Consider the following 18967-nt stretch of genomic DNA (forward strand, 5'->3'; position numbering starts at 1 on the left):
TGATACATTCGCAAAGCTGTAAAAAAAAAAGTAGAGGACAATTCACCACGCAATTTAATTCATAGATACGACTAGAACCAAATGAAAATTATATATATGTTGTTTTAAGCAGTGCAATGATAAATTAAGTTAATATATTTATTTAAACGCGAGTTTTTGAATAACGCTCTCCCAGTTAATGCAGCCTTTACATGATGCACTTGAACGCACCTCAGTCGAGCACCGTGGCCGCGAGGCGGGCTTATGCAAATGAGGCGCGTCATCGTGGCGTGTCTGCGCGCGGGACACTTGCTGCGGTCAGACGAGCAGCAGCAGGACCAGGAGAAAGTGGACTCGGAACCCGGACCGGAATCACGACCAGCATTTGCCAGAACCTCTTACTGACGCCGAACCATGGCTTCCAAATGCCCAAAGTGCGACAAGACGGTGTATTTCGGTGAGTAACGTTGACTTTCAACCCGCAGAATAAACTGATAGTTTCTCCACATTCTTAGCGAAAATAAACCTTCTTACTTTTACTATTAAACACTTATAAATAATATTTAATTCATTCGTTTATTGCTTCAGTCTTTACCGACACGTTTTTCCTGAAACACCGGAATCTGAAGTTGAAGTTTCCCACGAGTGTTTGTCAACAAACCTCATGGATTTGTATCTTTTCATAAATTAATATTTATATATTTATATATATATATATTTTTAAAACAAACTCTCGTCAGTTGTGGGAAGCACGTGAACCCCAATTCCCAAATGGATACCGAGTCAGCATTCTGTGCAAATAAATAGTTTGAGAATAAGCAAGATGGCGAATTCAAGCTCAACAACGACTGTAAACATGTAGATATAAACAAAAGTGTGATTTTTAAATAAACTATTATATCATCTACTAGTTAATTTATTAAACCACTTGATATTCCCAATACAGAAAATGGCAGTAATTAAAATAAACAATACACAATACAGAGCAGATGATGTAGAAAATAAAATAAATAATGAATATAATCTAATCTAAGGGGAGATTTACACTTTCGGTTCGGATAAATCTGAAAGGGAGTGAATTTGTGGGACAGTATGGAGACAAAAACAATATATACAACAAATATAAATCTGTTTAAAAGGTACAAGATGATACTTCTAAACAGGTACATGGAAGAGGAAGTGTGATAACTGAGGATACATATAGAAAAATAATTATATTGCAATGAAAAGTTTCCTTTTTAAAAAATTCTATTTATGTTTCTTACTATTTGTATGTACAAATAATAACCCATTGTTTACAATTTCCCCGAAAAAAGCAAAACAAAAGATTTGATTTTAAAAGGAAACCGGACCTTTTTAATCAGTTATTTTGGTCGACGTCCAAGTGTTTTCGCCAAGAGTCGCAGGAAACGCCATATGCCGATCCTGCCCACTCGCGGCGGACGTGCTGAGCCGCGTCTGTAGGCTCAGAATCCTCCGAAAACATGCATCTTTTTTCACAACAAAGAAGGGTAAACAAAAACGCAGTGGGATCTTAAAAGCCACGGCAGGAATGTGGACAGATGAGGGGAGAAGATTAAAGCAGATTATAGATAAACACACATTGCTCTGACTGAAGTGTGTAGATAAAATACAAACTACTCTCCCGCACAGTTTGTGTTGAGTTAACGTCGACAAAACTATTGCGTCTCATCTTGACTCTCGCATCACAAAGCGCGGTGATGGGATCAAAACCAATTATGTGAATGGAGGCGAGTCCTCTTACGTAAGAGGCTGTCGAGCATCGCAGCTGTGGCTCCGTCCTATCTTTCCCACGAGTCGTTCACACCTGGAAAAAGTACTTTTTTAAAAATCATTTCTTCAGTTATTTCGTACGTGGCCTCCATTCCCTTGTGGCCCCTTGAGTCGCGGCGGTGGCTATGTTATGTATTTATATAGTTTATTTTTGGAGCGGGTGTGTCTTGCTGGGTGGAGAACACTTGGGCGGAGGATGAGGAGGATGATGATGGGTGATCCGTCGCCAAGATTTGGACGCATGTGTGTGTGTGTGTGTGAGGACATTGTTGGGGTCGATGTGAGTAAAGAGGGAAGAGGTCGGCGTCACGATGAGGTCAGCGTCTCATCTCGGGTTGTAAAATCAACTGGGCAGCTCTGATGCAATTGTTATGTCTGGACGTCGTGTGGATGTCGTTCAGATGGTACAGTAATCTGTTTGAAAGCATGTGGTTCCAGATAAACGTCCGTTTCCTGTCACACGTGGGGACTTTATTTCGGGGGGAGGTATGCGGTTGACTTCTTATCTCCCAGACTTGTTTTCTGGACTGCTGCGAGAGGCTTCTGGTAGTTAGCCACCGTCTGGATTCTAAGACGCATTTTTTTATGTTGCTCAAATTTCATTGGTCTGAGAAGCGAAAGGCTTAATGATCCCATCGTTTTCTTGCACGATCGAGGCTTTACATGCTGTTAATCTTTTAATGGTTTGACCAGTTTATATGTTGGCAAAATAACTCGAATACCTCTGAAAAGTGTTTGAGTGACATTTTCAGGAACTGTTGATAACAAGCAAGGAACCAATGGTATGATGTTCTGTAGATTTATATGGATTTGAAAAATCATCTGTCATGGCTAGGGCTGCACGATATTGGGAATAAGTGCGATATTACATATTGGTGTCTTGAATTGCGATATTGATATTAATGCGATGTTTTATTCTTTCATCGAAAAATGTAGCCGTGTGCAGGCACAGGTGCGAGTTACTGTAGGGGAGGTCAATGGGTTTAGATATGGAAAAAGACGCAATATTTCCCTTTAGTTTATTTCCGCGCTTCAGTGCCGACATGATTGGAGAAAAATATCACTTACAACTTCGGGGGAACATGATGCAAGTCCTGCGTAACTGAGCGATATCAGAGAGGAGCCGCCGGCGCGTCACGATATCACCAAATCAATAATAAATCAAGCTCCTTGTACACGCACACATAACACTTTATAAATGACCTGACGCTTACAACTTAGCTCGTTAGCATACGACGAAGACGGACAGGTTTACACTTCTTTGGAAGTTCAGCCTAGCAAGCTGCGCCGCATAGACAGTCCGAGACATAAACGACAACGAGTAGACATAGAAGTACAAATTGACAACTTTACAGATCGTGACACTGATTCGTCAAAGTGCACATTTAGGAAATGCTTGAATTATACAATAAAAAATTGTAAATTATCGCACGTGTTTTCGATATGCATATTGCACATGCCAATATCGCAATACCAATTGTATTTTAATTGTAATTGTAGTTTCATAAAGTTCTGTGATACATCTTTTATGTGCTATAATTGAGTTCCTTTTTGAAGTAGGGCTACAAGAATACATTATTTTTTTGTTTGTTAACTACTGGAACGGATTTGCTGTAATGGGATTAGGAGGTGATTGAATGGAGACAGAACATTTAGTGGTTATACAGTATAGTGCAAGTGCGTGGAACCAGTTACACAACGGTGACAACCCTCGACTATACCTGTAGAAAACATTGTAAACACTGACATCCCTAATAAGTACAAATATTAGGACTCTGTCATAGTGTCAACATCCATGTTGAGGCAGTACTGTTCTAGTTATGCAATCTTTATTTATATAGATAAAATAATAATTGTGAGTTTTTTACAGCTTTGAAGGAAAACATTGTTTTCTTAAGAACAAAGATGCAGTTTTGTGTTGTTGTTGTTTTTTATCACCTGTAATATCTTTTCATTGGACTACTTCTTCTTCAGATATCTTGAGCATATCTCATAACTAGGTCTGGCGAGTCTACTGATATATTATTGTTGACACTTCCTATGAGATCATGTCATCATCTACATGAATGAACGAGTGATGAAGACTCTTCTTTCATTCACAAGTTCTCCTCTCTCTGCGGTTTGTCTTCTTCAGTGACACGAATATTGCCTTCAGGCTCAGATTCCTCCTCCTGAACCGGACCAAAGAATGAGGGGGGAAATGGGGCGCGATGACTTCCTTTTGTGTGCGACTACTACTCTGAAAGTGCGCCATGCATTATAATCAGAAAGGACATTTGTGGTCACAAAAGGCTCCGTCGCCGAGTCCACTTTCTCGGGCTCCAGCTATGGAGTGTTTCCCACACACCTCCTTCTAATCCCGCTTTTAGCCAAAAATGTCCTCACAATATCCTTTCTATTCAGGTCCTATCTGTCAACACGAGAGTACCTTGTTTTCCACCCGACTGCCCAGTGGGTTGTGTGAATGTGCCTCGTCGCTTACGTAACGTCGTTTCTTGAGTCGCTGCCTTTGCTCGTTGCCGTTGCATAACCTGTCAGCTACTGTGCACTCGTGAATGAAGGTCCCTTTTTCTGGCTCTTTTTTTGGAGGCACTAATATGATCCCCCTAATGGAGAAGCTATTAGACTTCTCCCTAAATGTCAGCCCGGCTTCCTAAACACAGGTGCGACTGTTCGGGTTTTCCTTTGTGACCTATTGCGCAACAGCAGAAGTAGGAGGATGGAAGTTGGCAACTGTAATACTCTGAAAGAAAGCAGCGTAGAAGAGGCTATATCTCTGTAACCGCCTCTGTCATATACACCAAACCATCCCTGAATCAGTTGAGACTGGAAAAGGTATCTCATAGGGGAATAGGACATTTTCTATCACTTAAATATTCAAGATACTTCTTGTATAACACTTTATCAAATGTAAAATGAACGTTCAAATATTCACGTTTGTTTATTTTGGTGTTGAGATTAAACCTGGACACTAGATGGCAGCAGTCATTCTGTACCCGCAGCTAAAGGAAAGCTCGCAAAATCCCAAGCAAGGACTGAGGACGAGAGGATACAGTCGACTTCAGCAGTATTTAAAGCTGTTGTTTGGACATATTTTGGTCTGAAAAAAAATGAAAGCAGTTAAAACTGAGGACGAGAGGATACAGTTGACTCCAGCAGCTTTTAAAGCTAATGTTTGGACATATTTTGGTCTGGGAAAAAAATGAAAGCAGTTATGACTTCGTCAAGAGTCATGTGGTCTGTAAATTCTACAACACCAGAGTCAAGTACTCGATAATACTACAAATATATCCTTGTTCCTACAGTATCACTATATATCGCAATACATTGTATTGTTGCGCCTGTATCATGATACGTAGAGTATCGCTATTTTCTTGCCAATACACATCGCTAGTATTTATTGTAGTCTGTAGTTTATGTGTGAGGCTTCTTTGAATCTGTGACCAGATTTGTTATCATACTTACAAAAATTGCTGGCGTCCACTGTATCCTCTCGTCCTCAGTCAAGTGGAAGTTTAAAGAGAAAGTATCAGAAGTACAAACGTGTAAAATGCCTACAAAAGATTGGGAAAATGAGTGACTCTAAGAGGTGGGAGAAATTCAAGTACTTATGGAGTTTTATTAAGGAAGGGATTGACTCTGTATCCGGTCTGGATAGACCCAGCTGAGGTGGTCCGAAGGAATCCCTGAGGCACATCTAAGACCTGGTTACTAACAAGCTTCTTTGTAAACCTAGTGCTCAGACTTTTTAATAAGTCCTTGTAACTTTAGACAACGAGTGTCTGCCGGATTTACTAGATTTGGAGTTAAGGAAGTGGCCTTAGAGGTCATGAGGGTTCGAACCAGTTCTCCAGTCCGGGACCGACTGACGCGCTTCACTGCCCACGGCTCCGCTGACCAGCACAGACAGGATGCGTGTTAACTGCGGACCATTTTCGTCAGCCGGCAGAATTTCACGAGGTCGACTCCTTTCATTCACAGACTTGTGGGGGGACCGACGTCAAGAGCCTTAAGCTGACCTTGCCTGGTTCTGGAATCCAAACGACCTCTACAGACCACAAGGTTGCATCAGCCGCAGAGGCACTCGTTTTAAATCCATTCTTGCTTGTCCGTGTGTTTTCAGTCAGCACCACGGGAAACTGCACATTGAACCCGAACTAATCGATTCGAATTGCTCATCGCACAGCACCAGGGGTCAACTCCCTTCCAGTTCTTTGAAGGGAACAAAAGTACATCAAAAACAGTCTTTTTTTTTAAGCTTCTGAGCTTTTTTCAAAGAAACGTTAACCTCTTGCCTCATGGACATCGCCTCAAGTGATAACTACTACTGTCTCCATTATCCTTATGAATGGCCATTGTTGATGAGGTCACCACTCTTGTTTGGACTCCAGAGACCGTTGCCAGATGACACATTCTAGAAAAACATAGTTTTCCATACCAAGATTTTAGATTTGTCTTCAATTTTTTAATATTTAGATCATCATTTTTTTGCCAAGGTTCTTTATTATTTAGGTCAAACTGTGATTTTCAGCTTTTCTTGTTCATATTACATTTTTTCATATTTATTTGTGTTTGAAATAAAATAATTTGATTTTTTTATTAACAATTAACCTCCAAATTATTCACGGATTTTGTTTATTTTTGGCATTAGATGACAGCGTTCATTAGTCTTCCACGGCTAAAGCAACAGGAACAGCCCGGTAATGACTTAGGATGAGAGGATACAGTGGACTCCATCAGCTTTTAAAGCTGATGTTTGGATATATTTTGTATTTCAGTTGTATTATTTCAACAAAGAGAGAGTTAATCAATCACAATATGTCACTAAAACTTGCTGTCCCCTAAAATTGTTTTGAAAATTTTTGTGTATCGAAATATATCTTGGCAATATATGGCATCGTATCATGAGCGGAATATATGGAATCATATTGTGAGCTGAATGTATCGGATCATCACATTTTATTGGTTGTGAGGTCGGTGTATTGCCTAACCAAGTATAGCTCAACTATAGGCCCTTTGGTTAGCTATTCCAGGGATGATGGAATCGTGAAATCCATGCATATAACTTTAAGTTGACCTTCTACTCCAACAGAGAACCACGAGTCAGCATCACCTAGGAGCAGCGTAAACGGATGAGGAGTTTTGCATCGTAAGATAATCCGACTCCGGGTGTGAAAACGTTTACATTAAGCCGCTGAGATGGATTTTAATGTTTGTTTATTTTCTGTGACTTTGCTGCGGGGGAGAGCAGATGAGTCCGCGTTACTACAGGCTGGAACAAAAACCCACCCAGCCATGATTTAGGAACACATTGGTTACGTCACTAAGTTTATAAATAGTCTTGGCGGAAAAATGATTTCCTTCTGGTTCAAGTCTGAGCACTTTTGCGTTTCTATTTTCTGACTCCTCTTACATTCCCCGTTCTAGAGTCACGCCACTCGTCAAATGATTTCCATCATCGAACCTTTGATGAGATCATCGTGTCACAAGAGCACATTCATCTCTTCCCCAGTGCATGCTGGGAGATCGGCCGCATCCGTCTCGGCGACGCTCCGACCCCGAGTTCATCCTGGACTTTTTTGTCAACAGAATAATCGAGTCATTCGGAGGAATTAGCTGTTTATGTTCCTCCGTCTCAAGGTTGCTTGTTAAACTCCGAATTACCGTGCATTTGTGTGGAGTCTCGCTCTCATGCTGCGTCTCCTGCCGTCTGAGTGATGCTCCACTTTCAAAGAGAAAATGGCCTCGGCCCTGATAAAGTCATTATGTAACCAAAGCAAACAACAACACGGCTCCAATTTTCAGACGCTTGAAGTGCATTTACTCTCAATTAACTCGTTATCCGGGGAAAATCATGAGAGACTTGTTTGAAAACCTAATTTTATATTAAATCTGAGGCGGTTGATTCGACATCCATGACTCAGATCTCCAATAAAATTGGCTAATGACGCAAAATGAAAGCCTAAAATAAAGTTTAAAGTAGAAATAAAAGTCATGTGAGCAGTCCAGAGTCCAGATAAGAATGTTGACCATTGTGTATTTTGAGTGACAGTTTACAACTCATTGAGCGGGTAACTTCAGATCAAAATTCAATCCTACTTTTATTGGGCATTTATTAGCAGTACGATCCAAACTTCACGTGATGGTTACCACCGATGAGTTCTAATGCGTTTAGGGAGATTGTTTTGATGCAGCATCTTTCTTTAATATCTGAAGGTTAAACTTGTGTAGACGCTTCTCTTTTCCCTCTGGTTGATATATATTTGCAAAATATAAATAATTGTTTAACAATAACAATATTCCTTTTTAATGGCATGGCTTCCTATCAACTCTGGGTTTAAGTCGATTTTAAATATTTACAAGTTAGTTGTCTTTTACGTCGATAAACTGGAGGTGTTAGAACATATTGATGCAGAGATACATCACAATATGTTTTTACACGATACTCCATCGATATTTTCTACAAAGATTTAAAACCAAAACATGATTTTCTATGAAATAACGTTTTATTTTTTTTCACCATAGTTCTTTTGTGGTTTACATTTCAATAAAGAGTCTTTAAAATAGAATAATTCGATTTTTAAATTACAATTATAATGCAAATATTCACAGGGTTTCTTCAAATCAAACTTTACTTGATCCCAGCGACGACTGGGGACGAGAGGATACAGTGACTCCAGCAGCTTTTAAAGCTGATGTTTGGACATATTTTGGTTTGAAAACAAATGAAAGCGGTTACGACTTCGTCAAGAGTCACGTGGTCTGTAAATTCTGCAACACCAGAGTCGAGTACTCGACAATACTACACATATATCACACATATTACTACAGTATCGCATCTACTGTGAACATTAGCTCTGAATTTTTTTTAAACTTTTTTTACTCTGTTGAACTTGTCGGCGAGCTAGCTACATGTAGCCAAATTGCGTTTTGGCTGTGATATAAATTATTTGGGTTTATGTCGACGATAACAAGACAAAAAGTGATGTTCCATTTCCTTTACGGGTTATCATTAAAAATAAAGTCCCTCGATCCGGTTAATAGTAAAAGCAGCCATATGTTTATTAAATCTTATGTTTTATTTAAAACCATTCAGGGATGATTTTCCCTCAGTTTTGCCGATTTCATGCTTTAATCTGTCCTCTTGGCCGCAGTAAGTGCCAAAAGTGTGGCCAGTATTAACTACCAGAGCGATAATCCACAGATGCATCCAGAGAGAATTGTCGCTTCAGTCTGCTGTTGTTGTTTGTTGACGTAGAGGGAATTGTAATGGAATTGTGTTTGGTTTTCAAGCTGCTCCATGAAGATTATCATTTTATTTTATCTTCAGTGTTTGATTTTTTTTACTTCCAGTCTTTCTTTTGATATAGAACAAACATGAGACCCAAGGGTTGTTAATATAAAAATAAATATATAAAAGTATGATTTAAAAGTGGCAGAATGAGAGAGGATTAAAAGATGCATATATTGTTGTTGTGAGTTTGCTAGCCTTTTAGCTTAAGTAAATTGTTAGCACAGGAGATGAAATGATTCTTAAAAGTATCCCCTCATTTCAATTAAAATGTATAATTCAAGATTAAACATTCAGATTTGTTACAGCTCTGACTCACGAGTCACATTTCATCAGAATAAATCGAGCCTCCGCGGTGAGAACTGGAGCAGATAGAAAGAGATTTTTTATCACTCGCTAAAATAATATCCGCCCAGATGCATGTTTGGTGGATTAAATCCTGTACTTGAGGCTATATGAAGGATAATAAAGGATGGAGTTTTGGTAGCCTGCGCCAGATGCCAAAACCTCCCCCGGACTATAACTCCCACCGCAAATAACGGAGGGAGAGAGCGACTCTCCCCTCTTAGAATAACAGATGCCCTTTATGACAGAGCTGTTGCAACTTTGAAAGTGGAAAACAAAAAAGACGTTTGTTTCCATTCACGTTTCACTTCTGTTGAGACCTTTCGTTCATTGAAACACTACGACGTGGTTCACACGCAGTTAAAATGCATAGTGATGCAAAGATTCAAGAGGAAATGAATCACATACTCAGATCGTAGTTCGTACAATCAGATTTTACTACTACCTTTAGTGTCCTGGTGCCGCTACTGCGCCAACGATGGTCAAGATTTCCCTGTTTTCAGTCCACAATGTTGTTTTATTGCCAAGAAAAAAGTAGTCTAGCGCTGTGTCCTGAATCGCGCACTTCTTACACTTAATATTATCTGCTTCTCAGTGTGCGAAAATGTTGTGCGCAATGAGCACTTAACTGGTGCACTCAAACGGCCAGAAAATTGAGTGTGGATCGATGGACACTTTCCACCCCCAACGACCGCCATCTTAGTGACGCTAAATGGAAGCTACGTCACTGACGACGCGTCTTCAGAGCAGATACCGACGTAAATGTCTCCAGAAAACACTAATTTTACCACAAAATAACAGTAATAACACAATGAAACACAACTTAATAACTTGAAAAGTGCTGTCAAGTGTAGGTGATACACTAGGAGTTTCAACAGACAGTTTCAATCAGTGTTAGAAAGTAGTAGAAGAAGAAGCTGTCGAGTCATTTCCTGCAAGTGTGTAGCAGCCGTGTTTGATTTGAGACAGTACTATCCTGTCGAAATTTGAGCACTGGCCAAAGTGCGCTGTCTTAATGTAAACCAGTGTACTCGGAGAAGCGAGTGATTCAGGACACAGCCTAGGACTATATATTTCACCATGTTTTCTTAGAGTACGCTGTGTGTAATCACTTTATCATTAGCAGAAATAAGGTTCATAGATCAATATGAAGAGATTAGAATAAACAATAATATTAATAAACAAGGTTTAAGGTTGAAATTTCAAGTGAGTAACAGCAAGTCTTTGAGTTATTAATTTTACTTAAAAATTGTAAGCAATCTTACTATCCTTGGCAAGAACCTGACGATCTGTATCAAGATACAGTGGCAACGATACGATATATTGTGATACTGTAGAAACAAGGATATATGTGTAGTATTGTCCAGTACTGGTGTTACAGAATTTACAGACCATCTTGACAAAGTTGGAACTGCTTTCATTTGTTTACAAACCAAAATATGTCCAAACATCAGCTTTAAAAGCTGCTGGAGTCACTGTATCCTCTCGTCCTCAGTTGTTACTTCTTTCATTTGTTTTCAAACCAAAATATGTCCAAACATCAGTTTTAAAAGCTGTTGGAGTCACTGTATCCTCTCATCCTCAGTTGTAACTACTTTCATTTGTTTTGAAACCAAAATATGTCCAAACATCAGCTTTAAAAGCGGCTGGAGTCACTGTATCCTCTCATCCTCAGTTTTAACTGCTTTCATTTGGTTTGAAACCAAAATATGTCCAAACATCAGCTTTAAAAGCTGCCGTAGTCACTGTATCCTCTCGTCCTCAGTCATCGCTGGGATGTTGCAGGATTTTATTGTTCATTTAGTGTCAAAAAAGTCTTGACTTTAACTCGCCCTAACCCTTTTTACCTCGGGGTCAAGGTGACCAGAAGACCTTAAAAGGTTTCCCTTGTTTTATCTCTGGGTCAAGGGGAAGACATTTGTTCTCGGGCCTTTCGGGTCACCCTGACCCAGTGATAACACAATGGTTAAAGCTGTAAGAACAGCTCTACAAGGAAAGCCCACCTAGTGTTCCGAGTATTCCTGGGTAACAATACTTGTTCATCTCAAATGGTTTGGACGTGACCCCCACAATGAAAACCGGGGTCGTTGGTAGGAAACGATAGTTGACGGAGGAACAAGGGGAAGTCGATTTTTAACATCCCTTACGCTCATGTTTCGCCTTCAAGGAAGCAAGACCCCGCTTCCGGTTATTTGTGGTCTCGCCAGATAAGAGAAGGTGTTTCCTCCTGGTCCGTGGTTCTCCTTCGGCCATTGTTAGCAAACACATGCATTATTTTAAGGGTGTATAATTAGGCTGTTGGGGCGAGGGGGGTGGGGGGGGCGTCTGACAGGGAAAGGGGGTCGAGGGGTGGGATGTGTGTACAGTAAAAGTGGGGGAGGGTTTTGGGGTGTCCAGACAATAGATCTGGGTTGAGTGTAGGCGCCCCCCCACTGCTCCAGCTGGACTGGGAGTCACACCACTGTCTCAGAGTGACATCACCACATCCTCTCAGACCCAGGCAGGCATTCCCAGTTTTCCCAACCCCCCTCCCCACCCCCCCCACACATGGAACAGTTGGCAGGATGACAGGATTTAAGAGCGCAGATCAATCTGCTGTGATGTCACAAACATGTCGATGGATGGAGAGTCACGGGCGTTGATTTTCGGTGTTTTTTTTTGTTCCCGCAGCGGAGAAAGTGTCGTCGCTGGGGAAGGACTGGCACAAGCTGTGTCTGAAGTGCGACCGCTGCAACAAACTACTCACCGCCGGAGGCCACGCCGAGGTCAGGAACACACCAGTAACACACCAGTAACACACCGCTATGCTCTGTGGGTCAGAGGATGGACGTCTAATCCTCTCCGCGTTCTCCGGTCACCGTGCGGGTTAATCCCAGTTTCCATTTTATGCCCATCTAAAGCCTGGACGAGCGACGGGACGTTCTCGGGCCCTTCGTCAACAAAAGCAGTGGCGGTCTGAGGTTACCCAGACATTCCTGGTCTTTTGCATTGAGTCGTGGGAACTGGAGGTGGTCCCAGAGACATGGTCTCCCCTGTTCTGGGACGCCCCCCCCCTCAGCCCTCCTAGTGAGCCCACGCTTGGATCAACTCCATGGTGGGCGAGGGATGGGGCAAAATAACAATGTCAAGATATATATATATATATATATATAGATAGATAGATAGATACGTTATTGATCTCACAGAGAGACATTCATATTTCTAGTACAATCTATTTACAAATGGAAGTAGAACGGGGGAAAATACACATCAATGTCCGATAGTTTAAAATACAAAATACAGAAATACTACCTTGATTAAAACAATAAATACAATCTTGGTAAAATACAGAAACGCAATCTTGATCAAAAACAAAATATTTTATTGATCAAATACAAAAATACAATATTGATAACGTAAAAAATATAATCTTGGTAATGTACAAAAATGCATTCTCGATAAAATGGAAAATGAAATCCTGATAAAATATACTAAAAAAATACAATAATACAATCTTAATTAAAAACAAAATTACCTTCTTTTTTTTTTATCAATTCCTAATGGCAAAAATACAATCTTGATTAAAATACAAAAAAATAAAAAAAATGTGTTAAAAACAAAATGACATTTATGATTTAATACAAATGATAAAATACCCCCCACCCCAAAAAAAGGACAAATAAAAATCTCTTAATGCGATGGGAAAAGAAATACTGAAGGAAAAAAGTTTAAATGCTCTAGTTTAGGTTATTACAACATTTTATGTTTAAAAAAAAAACACATTTTTTTAGACAAACCAGAGAAATGAAAGTCCTTCAACAAATGACATAAACATGTTTTATATTATATAATGTTATTTATTATATATATATTTTACTGTGACCTGCTGAAGTCTAAAGGCCCATCGTGGCCCGCGACCCACACTTTTCTCAGGTTCGCTCCAAATAAACGATTCTTTCCAGACGTAACAAAAACTGAAATCGCCTCAGATTAGAATGTTTTCCTCTGAACCCGACTCAGTTTCCAGCGTCATAAAGGAAGCAGGAAATTACACTCTTGATGTTGTTCTTAAATCTCCGTGCCTGGGATGCATATGTCTGAAGACGCTCCGTTACATAACCAGACTCTAGCGTCCGAGGACGACCGTCAACTTCAGTGTCACACGAGAAAGGAAGTGATATCGGTTCGAGTCCCTGCAGACTTCCTCCTAAACACTCCATGATTAATTCAAAGTGACGACTACTTTCGTCTCCACATCTGCTCCATCAACCTCCAGCGCGGCCGTTCAGAGGAAAACACTTCTTAAACAAGCTTAAGAAGCTTCTTAGAATCCTCCGTCACAGCAGAGAAAGTCTGTTAATGGATGGAAAAGATGGATTAGGAGTCTCCAGGATGTGGGAAGCTGATGCTGCTGGGAACAGAGTGGGCCGTCCACTGAATCATGATCCATTTTTAGGCTTTTAACACGTCGGAGACATTAGTTCTACTATACAGTGTCACAATGTGGCTTCTGTGTCCAGACCTGAGGAGCTCGTCAGTCCCAGATCAGTCTGTGGAGATGGAAGGAGGAACCGTGTGAGACTTAAAACCATCACTGCTGGTGAATGGACTCTTTTAAAAAACTAAATAAAACATCTTTATTTATTAGCTTGATTGATTTTAACATCTGCGTTACTCGTTTTAATATTTTTTTCTTTCATTGAAAAGAAAATTCTGCAACAAATAAATGCTTCTGCAACAAAACAAGGATGGCAGCGTCTCGTTGAGGAAATGAACAAAACAAAATCCTGAATCGTAACAAAGACGAGAAGAGTTTTTGTCAGGGAAAAAAATGGTAAATAAAAAACGGTCCTGTAAAATAAGAGAGATGATAGAGATAGTTAATATCCTGTAGCATTAAACGTTTTTGTTGAATTAAAATAAAATAATGTTTAGTCAATGGTCATAAAAAAAAGAAAGTCAATGGTCATAAAATTCTCCTGTAACAAAAAAGTTTTTGTTAAGAAATAAATATGTAAATTAAAAATGGTCCTGTAACATGATAAACATTATTAACTTGGTTATTATGAGGAAAAAAAAATCGATAACAAAGATGGCTGAGTTTTTGTTGAAACAAAAAAATAGTTTAGATAATGGTAATAAAATGTCCTGTAACGTAACTAAGATGTTTTGTTGATAAATGAATGAATAATAATAAATAAATAATAATAAAACTTAGTCCTAAAAAATCTCATCTAACATAACAAAGATGGCTGAGTTTTTGTTGAAACAAAGTATTTTAGTCATCAGTAATGAAATGTCCTGTAACATAACAATTGAATTATCTAAATTCTTAAAGAACATATTGAAATGAAAAGGAATGTTTGATTTTTTTTAAACTTTCTTCTGATCGTTTTTCATCTTTTGCTAATTTTATAGCTCAGATGCTTTTCCTGACTAGTGCAAGAATCTGGCGATTTCGCAGTTTTTTGTTGTTCCTTTGGCACCGGGAAAATGACGAATGTTGGTAACTAGTGGCCAGAGGTTTAATTGCAGCACACAAATGAATAAACGCAATGAATATTTGGGTTTTAAATTGTAAAATAAAACATCAAATTTATTGTCTTTTATACACACACTATTGAAATATAAACCATAAAATAACTTTAAATTAAGACTAAATGTCATTACCCAGGTAAAAAAATAAGATAAATATAGGTTATAGGTTAATATTGATACAGTATCGGGAATAAAGATATCGCGATATATCATTATATGGATATTTTTTTACACCCCCTATCCCTAACTACACTCTAAAATATGTTTAGTTAAAAACTAAACTAAAAAAATGTGCCTTTTGTTTTATTCCTGACGCAGGCTCACAGTGTGGGTGAGATATTTTGCCAAAGGCAACTTAATGATGCGGGGAAATGAAGTAAATAGTGAAATGAGGTCACAGTGATTAAACGAATTAATCAGTGTTTAGTTACTTACTTACTTACATAATGAGTGAGGTTAGGAGACGCGTCACCGAGTGAGTGACGGAGAATTGTTTGACGCTAAAGTAACTCTTCATCGATGACACGACCTACTCTCATCTTTTGGTCATCGAGTGCTGGACCAGTGCTCGTCCCTCCTCCCCTTCTTTGGTCCCATCATGCACTGGTGGGGGGGGGGGGACCTCAGCCTGGTTGTGATGACGTTTTTCAACGATGACATCATCATCTCCCTATACGGCGACAGACCCTGCAGTGTCCCAGTCACCCTGAAAAACCCCAAACACATGGCAAACACTGATGTTCTTTTGTGTCTCCGGCAGCACGACGGGCGGCCCTACTGCCACAAGCCGTGCTATGCCGCCCTCTTTGGGCCAAAAGGTGAAGTACATCCTCCCGACAATAACGTATAAAAGTTAAAATTCTCCTTTAAATGTGTTTTTAATCGTGTCCAGGAGTGAACATCGGCGGCGCCGGTTCCTACGTGTACGACACTCCGGCCAACCAGTCGTCCACCGGGGTGGACTCGGCCGTCAAAGCCGAGGAGAAGAAGACGTTCGTTCCCAAAGCGCCGTCCAAAGGTAAAAGTCGTGACATGACGTGTTTTATTATTTTATTTGAACTTCTCGTTACGGCTTCTCTGGCGCCAACAGCTGGCGGCGTCACCACCTTCTCTGGAGAAGCCAACCTGTGTCCCAGGTGTAACAAGAAGGTGTATTTCGGTGAGTATTTCCTCAGGAAAAAGAAAGAGTTGATGTAACGAGTGACGTGTCTGGCAGCTGAGAAGGTGACGTCACTGGGCAAAGACTGGCATCGACCGTGTCTGCGCTGCGAGCGCTGCAGCAAGACCCTCGCGCCAGGCAGTCACGCAGAGGTGAGACACTCACCAAGACGCTGGAGCTCATTGGGTTTCACATTTTCCATGAAGGTAGTATCTTTATGTGTAGATACATACATGTATTTAATTTGAAAATATGAACTGGCCCGGCAGGTTTGTGCACTCTTGAATTATCTTTAAACAACTTTTTACATTTGGTCGTGAACCAATCATGATATTTTTTCCTTCCCGGAATGCATTGTTTGGCTCAATGACGTGAATGTTTGCTATTTAATTCATCTTTTTATGCTCATAAGAAGTTTATATTCTTTGTGTTTATTGTTTAAAATGTTGTTATGATGGTCGTATTCCTTTATAATAATTCAGACGATTACTAGATATGTGTTTAATATGTATTTATTTTTGCAGATTTTCAATGCATAGCATTTTTTTAATTCCTTATTATTATTATTATTATTATTTTTATTGATTTTGATATTTAATTCAGGGTTAGCTTTGGGTTTTTAAACCTTAAAAAAATTTCATGAATCTTGAAAAAAATAATTGCATTAAAATGTTTTGAATTTAGTTTAAAGTAAGATTTTATCTGAAACATTTTTTCCCCCCACAATGGTGGCTCTTACAAAAAGAAACGCGTATGTTAAAATAAACATTTGTTTAAAATTGACCGTATGCAATTGATTTTGATGAATTCTCAAGTAAAATTTCCTTTAAAAAATGTCATTAAAACGTATTAGAAAGTACTGAATTTAACTTTACGTGATCTATGGAAAAAATGTTATTATCAAAAACATATTTTTGTTTTCCTTTTTTTTCTAGAACCAAAATGAACGATTTATTTATTTATGATTTATTTTGTTGTCTTTTGAAAATGCAATCTGATTTACAATTGTTTTTCCTGTTGTAATTAGTGAAGGATTGAATTAAAATGATGTTTTTATACACATATTTTTTTGCTTAAAAAGTACTTTAAACGAGAGAAAAGTTGAACATATTCCGTTTGTCTTCCTTCCAGCATGACGGACAGCCGTACTGCCACAAGCCCTGCTATGCCGTCCTCTTCGGGCCCAAAGGTAACCGCTAGGGGGCGCCGCTCTCTCACTCACACACACACTGATTCCTCCAGACTTGAAGCTGAATGTCAGAGAGCCTTCACGCTCTGGACACAAGAATTGTAACTCATCACTTCTAATCTCATCACAACACATCCGCCCTGCAGTTAACCCTCGGCTTCTAACCCGCAACCCCCTTCTCCCGCCCCTGTGGTTTCTCCAGGCGTGAACACTGGTGGCGTGGGCAGCTACATCTATGACAAGGAGCCCAGCGCCGTGACCCAGCCCTGAACCTCCTGACCCCCTCCATCCCTCCGTGACCATCAAGCGTAGACCCTCCCCTTCCTCCGTCTCTGCTCCGCCCCCGACCCGCCCGTCGATGGCGCCACAATCGCACATCCATCCTCCTCTAACGACCACAATAATCCCACCATCTGTCGTGAACAACGTCGTAGACTTAACGCCATCTAACGCGCGATTAGCCACGCTAGCCCCGCGACTCAGGTGTGGACCACATACAGGTGGCGCTCACGAGCACAACAAAAGCTACTCTTATTCTCGGTCTGGCTTGTGAGAATTGTTTCGTTCCAGATGTAAAAGATTTGTTTTTCTAAGAGTATTTTCTGTGACGATCAGATGTTTTTAAAATGCTAACAAACGGCGCAGATTCCAGCCGTTAATATTTCGGGGTTACAACTTCCAAAAGTGGTGAGGAAATACTTCTCTCTGCCACAAGTGTGTATTTATTGTTACTCGCCACTACTTTGTGATGTAAGCTAGAAAATCCTGCGGATTTTCTGATGTTCAACAACGCTATTGTTCAGCTGTTAGCTAACACGTTAGCTTAGCATGTAGCCGCTCCAGACAAGTCGTTCAGCAAGAATGCGCTCTTATTGTTTTTTGTGCTCGATCTTTTAGGGGTTGTTAGGACTCAGTTCCTCTCCTACATCTGTCGTTCTAGTCCCACGAGTAAATATTTGAAACTCCACGTCTGTGCTACTTCAGTATTTGACAGGTTCTGAACTTGTTTTCTGTTTGTAAATCGAAATAAAATGAGACTTCACGTGGAACGATTGTGTTCTTTGACTAGATACATTCATTCTGCCTTTGAATCTAAGTGTTTTGACCGTCACAAGCTAAGCTAACTCTTCAACGGACAGACCGCTAACGTACTTAGCAGTTAGCATTGTCACAATCTTGGACATTTTGAATGATAAAGGATTAGTACAGAAAAATAAATTTACTTTTTCACAAAACTTGCAATAATAACAATACCACATATTTGTAATCAATATTTTCAACAAATATCAATTTAAACAAATATATTTAATTTGGTGTTTCCATCCCTCTGGCGCCCCCTAAAGGGGAAAATAAACGGGAATAACCAGCAGACGTCAACTGAGAGCGACGTGACACCGACGCGTCTGAAGAAACAATCATTTCTCTGTTCGGGTTCGTCTGACGCGTCTCTAGTTCAGTTTGATTCTGACTTCATTCTTCAAATATTCGCTCTGGTGTCATTTTTCTCGCGCCCACACTCGCGGCTCTTCATCGTCCACGTCCAGATGAAAGCTCCAGTTTCATCCCAGTGGTCACTTTTCATTTCGGAGCCGCCGCTCGAAGAAACAGATGCTGAGCCACGAGGCTCATTTATTTTACCGACTTATGATGTCTGGGTCTTAAATCGACATCTGTATGGTTTTTTTTTGGACTG

At 39.9% G+C, this 18967-nt stretch overlaps 1 protein-coding gene across 1 annotated transcript; it reads left to right on the forward strand.

The window, feature by feature from the left end:
- Positions 1-285: 285 nt before the first annotated feature.
- crip2 (cysteine-rich protein 2) lies at positions 286-18323 on the forward strand. Its single transcript, XM_087779922.1, has 8 exons — positions 286-436; positions 12080-12174; positions 15687-15744; positions 15819-15944; positions 16017-16085; positions 16143-16237; positions 17217-17274; positions 17477-18323. The coding sequence occupies exons 1-8, from the start codon at positions 394-396 to the stop codon at positions 17542-17544; spliced, it is 612 nt and encodes a 203-aa protein (XP_087636048.1). The 5' UTR covers positions 286-393; the 3' UTR covers positions 17545-18323.
- The last annotated feature ends 644 nt before the right edge of the window (positions 18324-18967 follow it).

This window comes from Callionymus lyra, chromosome 18, assembly GCF_982586985.1.
Source record: "Callionymus lyra chromosome 18, fCalLyr1.hap1.1, whole genome shotgun sequence".
Classification (NCBI taxonomy): Eukaryota; Metazoa; Chordata; class Actinopteri; order Syngnathiformes; family Callionymidae; genus Callionymus; species Callionymus lyra.